Source organism: Rutidosis leptorrhynchoides, chromosome 6 (genome assembly GCF_046630445.1).
Source record: "Rutidosis leptorrhynchoides isolate AG116_Rl617_1_P2 chromosome 6, CSIRO_AGI_Rlap_v1, whole genome shotgun sequence".
NCBI classification, from domain to species: Eukaryota; Viridiplantae; Streptophyta; class Magnoliopsida; order Asterales; family Asteraceae; genus Rutidosis; species Rutidosis leptorrhynchoides.
This window is the reverse complement of record NC_092338.1, coordinates 39815916-39830085: the sequence shown is the minus strand read 5'-3', so window position 1 is coordinate 39830085 and position 14170 is coordinate 39815916. Positions and strand designations below refer to the sequence as shown.

At 35.2% G+C, this 14170-nt stretch overlaps 2 protein-coding genes across 3 annotated transcripts; both read right to left on the bottom strand.

Annotated features, from left to right (window-relative positions):
* Positions 1-700: 700 nt before the first annotated feature.
* Positions 701-5407, bottom strand: LOC139851445 (serine hydroxymethyltransferase 6-like). The gene is made up of 4 exons (XM_071840482.1): positions 3974-5407; positions 2767-3172; positions 1491-1592; positions 701-1380 (listed from the first exon to the last, which is right to left on the bottom strand). Exons 1-4 carry the CDS (start codon positions 5087-5089, stop codon positions 1157-1159), a joined length of 1848 nt encoding a protein of 615 aa, XP_071696583.1. The 5' UTR covers positions 5090-5407; the 3' UTR covers positions 701-1156.
* A 3111-nt stretch (positions 5408-8518) lies between these two features.
* Positions 8519-11110, bottom strand: LOC139852744 (uncharacterized). 2 transcript variants are annotated; one of them, XM_071842075.1, is made up of 5 exons: positions 10811-11105; positions 9907-10103; positions 9437-9535; positions 9065-9116; positions 8519-8909 (listed from the first exon to the last, which is right to left on the bottom strand). In XM_071842075.1, the coding sequence occupies exons 1-5, from the start codon at positions 10956-10958 to the stop codon at positions 8761-8763; spliced, it is 645 nt and encodes a 214-aa protein (XP_071698176.1). In that variant the 5' UTR covers positions 10959-11105; the 3' UTR covers positions 8519-8760. The 2 variants fall into 2 exon arrangements, with proteins under 2 accessions (XP_071698176.1, XP_071698177.1); XM_071842076.1 differs by lacking the exon at positions 9437-9535 and having other exon boundaries at positions 10811-11110.
* Positions 11111-14170: the final 3060 nt, after the last annotated feature.

Below are 14170 nucleotides of genomic sequence, written 5' to 3'. Positions count from 1 at the left end.
TCTAAAAAAGTGACCATGTTCACACTCGCAATGATAAATAAGACAACTTTTAACATGCAACACCTGTTTTCTGAGTGTCATGTTTATTTTTCATCATATCAAAATAGAAGAGACCGAAACAATATTATAAGTTAGTTTTGCATACGACCAGGTATATAACTTCCAAATCCAAAAGGAGATGATAACAAGTCCAAATCATAAATATAAATAACATAATTTATAAACGACACAAATTGAAATCCTTGCATACAAATCATTAAGACGTATGTTGGTAAAATTCATCTATGTTCACTATAATCTTCTAGGTACTCGATATCTGAATAATGAATGACGATATCTATAACCTAAATCTTGATTAAGTAAGTGTATCATTAAAGCACAGATCAATTAAGATAAAAACCAAATGAGAGCAACTAAAAGAGGAAAAAAAAAAAAAAACCAAGAAGTTTATTGTAGGTTTAGGCAATAATTACCAAGGTTAACGATGTAATTAACCTAAGTAAAGCAGTATACACGTCCAACTGCCCAACTTTGACTTGTTTTTACCTTTTTTTTCTCTCCCTTTTTTTATTTTTATTTTTTACAAGAAACCCCCTAGCGACGAGCCATAACGGCTCCCCTCTAGTTGGTAAACCCCGGGTAAACGGCAAACCAGGCCTCCACCGCTACCAGGCAAAACATCCTCTAGTCAATCAGTCACTAAATGGAGCTCGCCCCAAGGTATTTGCCTTGAAGGGAATCGAACCCGTGACCTCTTGCTTCATTGGAAGTCCTGGTGGCCACTCAGGCATAGCCTCGATGGTTAACAATTTCAACATTACAAGTCATGTCACATTTTAAAGACAAATAGAACCAATCCCAATAATACCAAAAGATTGCTACACAATATTATCTCCATTTACCACAAAGGATCAAAAATATATATAGATAACTGACCCAAATGTCACTCTTCGATTTTTTTATTTTTTTTGGTCATCTTCAATGTAGTATTAACAAAATATGCAAGAGCTTCTGTATTACCTGCAACAAATATAGATGGAAAATGTATGAAGAGAACTCGTTCATACAAGTCTTCACGAGTTCTACCTAACACGCTGGTAGAAAAATGCACCCATTGCCTTTATATAAAGACATTGAGTGGTGTAAACGGTATTAACTACAAATCTTGGCCTGGCATTGCGAATTGGGTTGCGAAGTTTTCAACTTGAATTTTAAGATCAAGTATATCTTTGTTGTTTTCAAGACCTTTCAAGAAAGACTTGACCATTTTCCCATGTTCCCTTTGCACCGAACTAGTAATCTGAGCTGCTCGACAAAGAAAGTCTGCCATCGTCTCAAAATCAGATTCCAGACAACCTCTTGAAGTCATTGCTGGAGTGCCTAAAGTATAAATCATGACCCATGAGTCCGAGGCTTTTATAACAACCAGAAATTTAAAAATCGACCCTATGAAGATGAATGACCAAAAAAGGCCGGGATTTTTAACTTACCTATCCTTACTCCTCCGGGAATAAGTATTCCATTGTCATCAAATATGGCAATTTTGTTGACAGTGATATGACACATCTCACATACCTTCTCCAGATTCTTACCTAAAATAGAAAATGGGAAACATGAGGATCATGAGTTGTATATAAGCAGGGTGTAAAATAAGTGAGGAGACCTTGTGCACGGTAATACGGATAACAAAGTACATACGCTTAATTAATACGAAAATAAGGGTTGATAAAGTGCACATGTAAACTGTTCTCTAACTAACATAAGGATTAGTTTGTTTCATGTTGTAATTTTTTTTTTAAAGGCAAACTCACACACACTTTACACGAATATTTGCAATAATCCACGAAATATGTCCACAACGGGACTTGAACCCTCAACCTCTTGGTTAAAAGGGCCACCGCGATACCGCCAGGCCAATGGCCCTTTGTTGTTTCATGTTGTATAGAGTACCACTCTATCATTGAACCATTTACGGTGTACATGGTAATATTGTTCCTAGAATTAGCAATAAATCAGGGGTAATCTATGTTTGACGAAATCAATAGTTCAGAGGGAACATGCAGTTTGATTTTCTAAAACTACACCATTAATACCAAAATATTATCAAAAACAAACCAGTATTGGTAAATTGGAGCTGCTGGTGTTTGGTCACATTATATGGTATTAAGCATTCACTGCTAACAAACCACAAGAACAATGCTTGTAACCATGTTTTTTGGGCCATAAATGAACAGACAGAAAAAGGAAAAAGGACAGTCAAAATGTAAAGCGTGATCTCATACTAATCAAGGCATATAAGAAGAACGAGTTTGGTCTGAAGGAATTTTGGGCTATGTGTACAATTGATTTCCACTCTACGAGTTCTAGGTGCAACCAATATTGACTCAAGCAGTGAGATTTTTAACTTCCCTATAAAGGTAGGACTATTCCCTGATAATATATACTCCTAACCTAGACTACCAGATCTGACTTTCAAGTGTAAAAAAAGTTGTGTACGCTACAATACAATTTTAAAAATCAGTACATGAATACTATCTTTTGAGACCTCATCAGACTCATATTCTAACATCTCAGCAAAAAAAAAATAGTGTTAAAATGATTATTCTACTCAGAGGCAGAAGTATAAATCTTTCTTTATTTCTGGTAATATCTTGGTAACGAGTGATGAAATGATGACAAACGAAGATCGTTTTAAAGTAAACACATTGCACCACGTATGAAAAATTAAGAGAGAATGAGAAAGGAAAAAAAATATAAAACTAGTACCAGTCAACCCAAGATTTCTAAGATCCCAAAGTAACAAATGATTGTCAGTCCCTCCAGTAACAAGCCTACAGTTTCTTCTCAACAAAGCAGATGCAAGTGCCTGAGCATTTTTCTTCACCTGATTCATATATTCCTTGTACTCAGGAGTAGCCAATTGCTTCAGTGCAATTGCAAGTGCAGCAATGTGATTGTTGTGTGGCCCACCTTGAAGTGCAGGACATACAGCAAAGTTTATCTTTTCTTCAAAGTCATACTTATCACTACCATCACCTTGATTCAGAAGCATTCCTCTTCTCCTAGACTTAGGACCTTTTCTGGAAAAAATTATACCTCCTCGAGGGCCACGAAGACTTTTATGAGTTGTTGATGTTACAATGTCACAAAACTCAAAGGGGCTGGCACACTCCTGTAAAACATACAACACAGACATTTCGATGACATAAACATAGATAGTACTCGACTTAAACAATGTAATGCCAATTTTCATGATAAGAAATTTTCGTACAGGATAAAAATAATTACTCCGTACAAACACAAGATGGTTGTAGAGTGAATTATAGAATGACCACCTTGTTACTCAATAGCAAATGCTTATTCCCTTAAAGAGACTCATAGTTACAATAGATGCATATTTGGTATCAAAGTTTCCTTTAAAGGTGTAAAAATCATCATGTGTTGGTTAGTAAACAGATTGATAGTTTAGAAAACTCGATGTTGCACAAGAGTGACTCAAACATTAACCATAATAGTACGAATCTGTTAATAACCAGATAATAAAATGAATTATCGCTGCCAATTGCCAGTTGAAACATATATAAGAATGTACAAAAGTATACAATGCATCTTTAGATGCAACTCATAAGCCTATAAACTGACATTGCACCTCTCAAATTGGCTTACTCAACGACGATGTTGTATTTGACCAAGTAAAATAGAAAACTTGACCAAGAACACTGAATTTTACATTAACAATTGACCAAGTAAAACAGCCATACCCCACATTTGAGGGATTGCGTATTGTTGTTGTTTTGTATTCGACTAAGTAAAAGGAATTGCGTGTAAGAAAAAAGGAAAGCTACCATTTTTAAGCAAGCAAAGAATTTGGACGAATATAATTAAGCAAACCCAAAACAAAAATGTGATCAGCATCATAACTCAAGCAAAGAAAAAGCTATAAACAATTTAACAATTAGCAGAGACAATTTACCTTGGCAGCAATAAGACCACTAATTTGAGCCATGTCACACATCAAGATTGCACCACACTTATCCGCAATCTGTCTAAATTTCGAATAATCCCATTCCCTAGGATATGAACTCCCACCACAAATAAGTATTTTTGGACGAAAATCAATAGCTCTTTCCTCAAGCTTTTCAAAATCAATAATCCCCGTCTGTGGATTAACCTTGTACGAAAGACTCTCAAAGAAAATTGAAGCACCTGAAACTTTCCTTCCATTAGGTGTGTAATACCCATGACTCGTATTCCCACCAGAAGGAGTATCCAACCCCATAATTCGATCACCAGGGAGCAACAAACCAGTATAAACTGCAAAATTCGCAGACGTACACGAATACGGCTGAACATTCACTCCCCAACTCTCGGAATCAAGACCAAAAGCAGCTAACGCTCGTTGACAACAAATAACTTCAATCTCATCAATATACTGATTCCCAGTATAGTACCTAGCACCAGGCATCCCTTCCGAATACTTATTCGTCACGTGACTACCCAAAGCTTCCATAACCGCTTTACAAACAAAATTCTCTGAAGCTATCAATTCAATCCCTTTATACTGCCTAAGCTTCTCTTTCTCCAAAATTTCAAATATATCAGGATCAGCAGCCTGAAGAGACTGATTTCCCCAAGCTCTAACCGCCTGTCTACGCGATTCAAGGATTTGTCCTTGCCTGTTTTGCTCTACATGACATCGTTTGTTTGAAGAAGCCGAATCCGCAGTAGCAGAGCTATTATTATCATTACTATTACCATTATTAATAGTAGTAGTATCTCTTCGTCTTTTCAAACACATAGAATGACCTAAAATCCGAAACTCCTCGACATCTCTTTCCTCATCATCTTCTTCACCTACACCTTTGCTCTGATTCAAATCCACACTTGCCCTATTCGTCTCATTCAAATCTACGTTTTTACTTTCAGCAGTCGTCTGTTGCTCCATCAATTGAAGAGGAACACTAGACACAAGATGAGATGAATTGTTTCTAAAACTCGAATCGATTTGAAATGAAACGGTATCGTTTGGTATTGTTTGATTACTGTGTGATGAGTGAGGTACGAACCCTAACGATCGACTCAAATCCATATTGTTTTATTTATTTCTAATTTAACAGTGATGAAAACAACAACAAATCGAAATTGAATAATTACAGCTGCGATGAAAGAGAGCGGAAAACTTCAGTTCCATTAATTGTGATAACAAATATGCGGCTTGATAATTATTGTAAACCCTAGTTTTACAAGTATTTAAGGAATTGATGAGTGCGTACCAGTCGGAGATGAATTGAAGCGTAATTGTGATGATATTTGGATAGATGTATAGATATATATGTATAGATATATACGTTGTACGTGTATATATATACGTTGTATTGAGGATGAAAAGATTGTGATGAATTTTTTGGGGGAAAGAGAATATAATGAAAGGGAATGGCGTTGGTTTGACGAACAAGAAGGTGAGAAGGGGGATGTATCTAGACACGTATCAAACAGCATCGAGTTTCCGAACCGGGTTCGGGTGAAAAGGAATCAGGGACTGATGATGAGTTTAGTTTTCTTTTTTCTTTATTTTTTTCTGAAAAATATTTTGGATTTAACGTGATTTCAAAATATGCATCATATCTGATCTGTTGTCATCTCTAGGTATTGTTAACACGCTTCAATAGATTTTACACAACGATTACTAGTCACTTTCGTATTTTGGATTTAACGCGCTGTGACATGTTGTACAATATGATAACTATCAGTTTGAAAGGGACTAGCAGTCGTCGTGTACAATCCATTGAAGCGTGTTAACAAAAACTAGAGATGGCAACGGATCATATATGGATCATAGATGATGGCGGATCCATATTCATTTAACATTTGTTCATCCATAATATCCATAGAATTTTAGTTCATCGATTCATATGCATATCCACTGAATTAAGCGGGTTAATGGATATCCGTTATATATTCAAAAATGTTATAGTATTACTTGATATTTAATGAAAACCTAAACGTATATAACAAAAAATCTATGACATAGTTAAAATTCATCTACAAGATCGTGTAACTTTGTAGAAGATAGAACAAAATAACATTATAGTGACAATTAAAATTGTAATTTAAATCTTTATTTAGTTAGATACACATGTTTATTGTAATATAACTACAAAGTTATCGACCGCGCGTTGCGGCGGTGGCGTTCGGGTCATATTGTGGGTGCTCTGTTTGTGTTTGTGTTTATTCGTTTTGTTGATATATTTATTTCGAGCTTAACGGTCCTAGAGGAAGATACGAGCTGTCTTTGTGTTTAGCGTTTTTTTAAAAGTGTCCGTTTCGAACGTAGTTTTTATGGTTTTGTTCATAAAATTATTTCGAGTAAGACGCTACTGTCGAAAAATTTTAACTCGCGGCGAGCGGGAAGATACGGATTGTCGTTGTGGTTAGCGTTTTTTAAAAAGTGTCCGTTTCGAATGTAGTTAGTTTCGTTTTGTTCACAAAAATATTTCGAGTTTAACGGTGCTGGCGGAAAAATTTAATTCGCGGCGAGCAGGAAGATACGGGCTGTCGTTGTCTTTAGCGTTTTTTAAAAGGTGTCCGTTTCGAACGTACCTTTTATCGTTTTGTTCATAAAATTATTTCGAGTACGACGCTGCTTTCGGAAAAATTTAACTCGCGGCGAGCGGGAAGATACGGGCTGTTGTGTATTTAGCGTTTTTTAAAAAGTGTCCGTTTTGAACGTAGTTAGTTTCGTTTTGTTCACAGAAATATTTCGAGTTTAACGGTGCGGTCGGTGAAATTTAACTCGGAGCGAGGAGGAAGATACGGACTGTCGAAATGTTTGGGTGGAGTTTTTATTTTAATTAAGGAAAGTGGCGTTTTACCCCCCTGGATTTGAGGGTATTTTTTTTAGATTAGTTATAGTGTAGGGGGGTTTTTGGATATTTTGGGTGGAAGTTTGGTCCCATGTCGTTTTGGGTATTTTTTTTGTGGGGGTGGGGGGGGGGGGCGGGGGGGTTGGGGTGAAACGACCAAATCCCATGTGGTGGTTAGTATATATGGAGTATTTTTTGGGCGGGGGTGAGGTGAAACGACCAAATCCCATGTGGTGGTTAGTATATATGGAAATATAATGAATTTATTATATGATTGTTAACAAAATATATGTGTAATGGTAAATTGTAGTAGTAAATGTGTTTGTACATACCTATATTTACGTATATCTATATGCATTTCGGGTGTGAACAGATATATCCGTGGATGGAAGTTTTTCATCCATATATGTATCCATTTAGATTCATCAATATCTGTATCGATATTCATTTTAATCGTCAATATCAGCCAATAGTTGGGTGGATCGGATAGATATCCAATGGATCGGTGGCCATTATCAGACTTAATGACAGTTCTAAGAGATATCATTGGCAAAATCCAAATATCTTTCACCAAAAAATGAAAGGCTCGTGTGGAGTTTATTTCTCTAAATGTTTCATGTCTAAGGTTTGTAATCTGTCACTTGATAAAGTTATGGTATTGAAGCCTACAAATTGAAGATGAGAAAACAAACAAAACTTCACTTTTACAAGAATAGCACCAGTGTCATCATTATTAGGTTTTCATGTATTGTTAAGGTTTATTCATAAATACGTTGTTTCACCAAATTCATTTCCCTCATTTATTTTATATAGATGCATATCAATTATATAATATTAAATATATAATATATATACCATAGACAAATAACATACTTCGGTTTTCGGTTTTTCGGGTTGAAACCAAATTTTTATTTTACAACTCAACTTCAAATCAAAAACCGTCGATATTTTCGAGTGAAATCAAATATTCAAACCAAAACTAAATTAGACAACACACTTCACCCAATTCAATTTGGATTGGCTAATTTCGTTTGTAAAACCTTTTAGTGAACACCCCTAATGCCTAATGCTAAGAGACTGCAGTGTAAAAGTCTACTAGGTTAATCCTTGGTGACTCATAAAGTAAATTAAATGATGTATAACTTCTGCTTAGGAGGCACATTTATATCATAAACATGGGAAATACAATTTTGTTTATTGATAAACAAAATCTTCATTGGATTTTACTTGTAAAACAACACTATTTCTCATTGGAATTGCGATTGGAATTGGAATTATATCATAAATTGATAACTAGATAAGTAATAAGTTGCAAGCATCGTTAAGGAATATGGACCAACATATATATACATATAAGCCCGTTCGAAACATTTCACGTTACACATACCTAATCTTAGAAGCTGTTTGGCTAGGTTTAAGACCTCAAAAACTAGAGTACTAGACTAACTTTGAAAACTACAATAACCTCAGTTTGAGATATCAAGTCACATATACCTCATCAGACAGTACTTTTTACAATATATAGCAAAACTTAAGACCCCATACTATTGAGCCAACCTCTGTTAAGCAGCAGGACGCACAACTTGCTGCTAGTTATTAGGTTGAAGTTCATATCATACATACAATTTTGTACCCCATATAGTTGTACTTAAGTATCAAAGAAAAAGACTTGGATTGGGTGCAACTTCATAAAAGTAGAAAAACTGGCCCCTCATATATACATACAAAGCCAAAAATACAAACACTAACCTTAACTTACCAGCAAACAGAAGAGCCATGTATACTCACGAGTAGCCTAAACAGTGGCATTTAATGACATAAAGGAAGTTGATGTGTGTGTCCACAATATGACATATGATATTGTAACGGGGAATGAAAAGGCGACATATCGGGGGTGTTACATATCTACTTCAAAGTGTGGGACAGGAGCCAGCTGCCTTAAATGTCTTAAGCGTCTTCTTCGTGTATAAAGGCCAACAAAGTACAAACTGAATGAGAGAGCAATAGCAGAGCAGTCAAACAAGTCTATAGCATCAAGGTACCGCCCTGCACAACACCATTATGCAAAGTCAACAAAATGGTGAAGCAAGCGATGTCGGTTTTTCAGGAAGGCGTGACTGAACAATTTGCATAACTATATACGTAGCTTTATGGATCCTCTGTTTATAGGGAGTTACAGTCAAGGGAGTTAAACAACTTACATCTTGGGAGAAAGTCAAAAGGACTAAGTGTATACAGAGCACCAAGAAACACCTGCACATGTGAAAAAGATTCAGCACTTTCTTCAACACTATGTTATGATAATATGCCCACCAAAAAGGTTGTATGTCTGAAATGTTCAACATACTAGGGTTGATTGAAATCTAAGTTCAAGTTTAAAACTTATGAAACATGGTTTGAGGTATGCTCTTACAACTCGTGCAACACGAGTCATTCAAAGCAAACTTAATATGGTGTAGGCTTGAGATGGGAGAATTCACATTCTAAATGCATCTAGTAAAGACGGAGTCCAAAACTGTACACAAATAATTCGCAAATATTTGAATTAAATTTGCAAGGCAAATTTGCTTAACTGCAACTAAACGCAATCTGGTAAGATATGCAACAGGTCTATCAGGATCCATCATCGCTTGAAGCAATCTCCTAACAAATAAAGGCAACTGAAGAACTTGCTGTCATAAGAAAAACACAATTATCAGAATCCTAACAAATTCTTACACCCAAGATTTCATTCACCTGCATAAAACTACCCCAGTTGCTTGTAAAAGCAATATATGAGTGACATGGATGCACATCAGATCAATATATGGCACCTAAAAGATAACTATACTATAGCTATATGAGGAATCCGATGTATGTGTAGCGCTATATGTCCAATGTATCAGAGAAAAAAAAAAGAAAAAAAAAAAAACTGTTTCACGTTATAATTACAACTATCAATATAACATGGCCTGTGGTGCCTTTAACTTAAAAAAATACTAGACAGATAGAGCAAATTAGTACCAAGGAACAAAATCCAGTACACAGAAGAGTATCAACCTACCATAATGAACCCGCATGCACCCCCAGCAAACAGGCAATTGTACTGTTTAACATTCCTCAGAACCTCACGTATCCCTGGATCCTGCTGATAGGATAATGTTGATTCAGGAGTCAGCTTTGATATAGGACGAGAGCACATGGGGCACTTGCAAGGGTGAAAAGCTGCAACGTGGTTCCAGTACTCCATAATGCAACCGCCTTCACAAGGTAAAACAATCATTTTTCTATCCCGTGATAGTTATCAAAAGCATCATGAGAAATGGAGCCCTCGATTATATGCCAAAGACCTGTTCTTCAATTAAGTGCTCTTTTATACGATTAATACAGTGCTTAGCGGATGATTAGTGTACTCAATGATCGTAAAATCACAAGATCAACAAACCCTTTACCATAATTGTTAACTTCACACTCTCAATAGACATAAGACATATACTAATAACACCTCACAATCAATCCCATTACTACCATTTCAGTAAAATCAATAATACTCGCCTCTTGTTGCCTTAACACGTTTCATAATCCAATAATCAGTTAATACGAAACACCGATACGCTAGAAAGATTATGTAGGTTTAAAGCACTATTTCCCTTGCATATACACCTTCTTTAAAATAAAAAACCACACCAGCATCCAATCCACACACAATTAGACAACATAACTAATCACATTCTTCATGTCACAAGGTCTTATTATATCACAAACTTTTCATCATCAAATCGATCAATTATAATTAATTCACTACTATCAAATCTAGTCAATAATGCATTCCATAATATCTGCCAAATGATTTACCATAAAAACAGGTATCCAATATTAACAGTACAGCAAGTAATACTGTTTACTTTAACCTAGGGTTACAATTTTACAGCTAACAGAAACACATAGACAATAGTGAGCATACATACCGCAGTACCAGTGGCCACACGGACCACGGCAAGGAGCGGAGAACGAGCCGAAGCAAATCGGACAACAGTCATCGGCCGGCGGTCCTTCCCTGACGATCAAATTGTTTGTTGTTGATAGCGTGTGCGTTCCGTCCATTTCGGTTGTCATAATATGTGCAAATTATATTATACGAGTATATAGATATCAGTATCGATGTATGTATGTATGTATATCTTGTTCGTAAACCGACAAAAAACTGAAATCTGGAATTATCCATTAGTATTTATTTAAGTTTGCGTCTACTCGTGACCGTCTAGATTGTAATGGCGGTCTCTGGCGGATACCTTATTTTGTTATTTGGTACCTCTACTTTCCATTTTTTTAAGTATTATAACACAATCTTTTTAATATAAATTGCAAATTTACGATTCACAATTATAAATTGAAAAAATTAACAACAAGATAAAAGAAAAAGATAGATGTTTGATTTATGGAAAAGATAGATGCTTTCTTTGATTTGAGGGAACACATTCTTCACGAAAGTATTGTAAACTAAGAGCGGTCCCAATGGTCTACGCCCAGGTCCGCCCAGCTCGTCGCCCACGAGAGCCTTGATGGCACGAACGCGCCCAGGCAGGCGCCCAGGGGTTCGCCCAGGCCATCGCCCTCTCTTCCGTCCATTTACAAAATGTTCGAGGACGTGAAATTTGATCCAAAAATCCAATTTTACCGTTGCAAAATAAAAAAATAAAAAATTAAGGGTTGAAGCTTCTTTCGAAACCCGTGTCGACCGATTTGGCTCCCGATGAATACGATATGCTAATGCGGGCTCGAGAAAAAATTAAGAAAAAATACGCGAAGCAATTGGAAAACATGGACGACGACGACGACGAGTAGTTTGATTTTTTAGTTTTCTAGTATTTTTAGTTTAATTGTCGTAATCTTTTAATTTTTAATTGTCATAATGTTTTAATTTTTAATTATTGTAATTTTTATTTATTTTTAATGAAATGGTAGTTTTATGTTTTTTATTTAAAATGTATTTTATAAGTATTAATAATTATTTGATAATATAAAAAAAATAATAATAAAAAATGGAAGGAGGAGTGTCATGGTTAGCAGTGGTTAGTCCAAGTTTAGTCCAGGTTTAGTCCTGAAAAAGGAGGTAAGAAGGAGGTGCTGATGTGGCGCTGAATGATTGGTTAGTCCTGGAGGAAGTATTGTCTTTGTTGGGAGCGCTCTAACAATGATTTTAGTTATGTTTTAAGTCTTGTTACATTCTCTATAAAATGTAATTTATTTTTAGACTTTTTTTTCATGGTTTTATTTTTAGACTTTTTTTTACATGGTATAAGCCTTTAACTAAAGGATTTAGTCTAAAAAGATTATATAAAATACTAAATTTCAAATAAATATATTATATATAAAATTTTGAAAGATGATAGTGATTTCAAATAGACAAAATAGCATGAATGGCTCATGAACTTTGTAACAAAAAGCTTGACTAACCTTTTTTATTTATTTTTTACGTAGTTGCCCCTAAACTATTAACAAGTTGCATCGATGACCCAACCACTCAACTCTATTACATTCTTTCGTTAAGTCTCAGTACGTGTCAAGCACGTGAGGGCAAAATTAACATTCTCTACTTTTGAGAGTGTTTTCACTCTGGGTGGAGAAATGACTTGTCTTTATTCCCAAATAGATGAATGATTATCTACATCTCACCTCCCCCATACACCACTTATGTGGTATTGAATTTTGTTGTTGTTGTTGTTGTTGTTGTTGTTGTTGCATTTTGTTTGTTATTTTCCCCTTTAAAAACAAGGCTCTAGTTATTGAGTCGACAGCTAGCGTCGATTTATTGGCGACTTGACTGAATCTAAGAGCCTAAATCAAATTTCAGGCAGGATTTAAAACCCATGAAAATTTGATTTTACCATTTTCATGGCGTCTCAATTTTAATAATATTTTATTTTTTAAAAAACTTTTTCCTACTTATTGGCCGGAGGTCCACTCGGAAGCAATCTCTCTATCCGTCGAACAGAGAGGGATTACTTTCTCTACTTTTGAGAGTGTTTTCACTCTGGGTGGAGAAATGACTTGTCTTTATTCCCGGATAGGGAAAGGATTGTCTACATCTCACCTCCCACATACGCCACTTATGTGGTATTGGATTTTGTTATTGTTGTTGTTGCATATATTTTTTTTTTTTTGTTATTTTCCCCTTTAAAAACACGTAACGTTATTCGACTGTTTTTTCCCAAATTGCTAAACCCTGATTTTTATCGAATCGGACAAATTGATTAGGGTTAAAATGAACTTCGAGATGGTTCGTTGTTGGTGTGGTCGTACTGCTGTGGTTACGTGTTCATGGACAAGAAAAATCTTGGTCGAAGGTTTTATGGATTTCCAATTGAGGTATTGTGTTTTTTGAAAAAATTCACGTTGTATTTTTATTTTTATTATTATTATTTTTTTTTTTGTGTGTTTTATCTAGTAATTGTCATCAATGTATGAATGTTTAACGTTTCAGGCATCTCGTTGTAGGTTTGTTGGATTTTATGATCCACCAATGTGTGAGCGTGCAACCAAGATTATTCCAGGGCTGTGTGACACAAAAAATAGGAGTGATGCCATTGCCCAATCTGCTCAAAATCTAGCTTTTGTGTTGAAGATTATATTGTTTAATAGTTTGCTAGGGTTTGCTATGTATGTTGCCTATGTACCATGTTTATGGAATCTCTGCACATATTTGTGATTTGGTAATTGCATTGTGTACTGTGTTGTGTGTTTTAGCAGATGACCAAACTTGTGAACCGACCACAACAATTGATCAATCGAAAACTGTGTTGTGTGGTTTAGCAAATGACCAAACTTGTGAATTGACCACATAGTTAGCAAATGACAAAGTAAATGACCAAACAAATGACCATTTAAATGTGTCAATTGAGGACTGTTTTGACCCTAATAATCAATTGACCACTATTTTGACCCAAATTGAAAACTGTTTTCATCCAAATAGTCAATTCACCGATGTTTTGATCGCAATAATCAACATTGGTCAACATTTGATAAACAATCACCCAATTCATATATGCATTCATCAAAATGGTCAATTAAACACTATTTTGCATATTTAAAGATTCAATGGTCAACATTGGTTAACATATGATAAAATTTTTACCCAATTCATATATGTTTTTATCAAAATTTTCAATTAAATACTTTTTTGACAGATTTAAAGATTCAATGGTCAACATTAGTCAACATTTAAAGATTAAACAATGTATGATCAAAACAGATTCAAAAAACATCAAATTCTAAAATCATATTCAAATGTCAAATAATAGATTCATAAAACAGATTAAAATGTCAAA

Coding starts and splice junctions, on each gene's coding strand:
- LOC139851445 (XM_071840482.1), bottom strand. CDS start 5,089: ATGGATTTGAGTCGATCGTTAGGGTTCGTACCTCACTCATCACACAGT. Junction 3,173..3,973: donor GTGGTCTTATTGCTGCCAAG/GTAAATTGTCTC, acceptor TATGTTTTACAG/GAGTGTGCCAGCCCCTTTGA. Junction 1,593..2,766: donor TAGAAATCTTGGGTTGACTG/GTACTAGTTTTA, acceptor TTTCTATTTTAG/GTAAGAATCTGGAGAAGGTA.
- LOC139852744 (XM_071842075.1), bottom strand. CDS start 10,958: ATGACAACCGAAATGGACGGAACGCACACGCTATCAACAACAAACAAT. Junction 10,104..10,810: donor GTGTGGCCACTGGTACTGCG/GTATGTATGCTC, acceptor TACCTTGTGAAG/GCGGTTGCATTATGGAGTAC. Junction 8,910..9,064: donor TTTTGACTTTCTCCCAAGAT/GTAAGTTGTTTA, acceptor GGTGTTGTGCAG/GGCGGTACCTTGATGCTATA.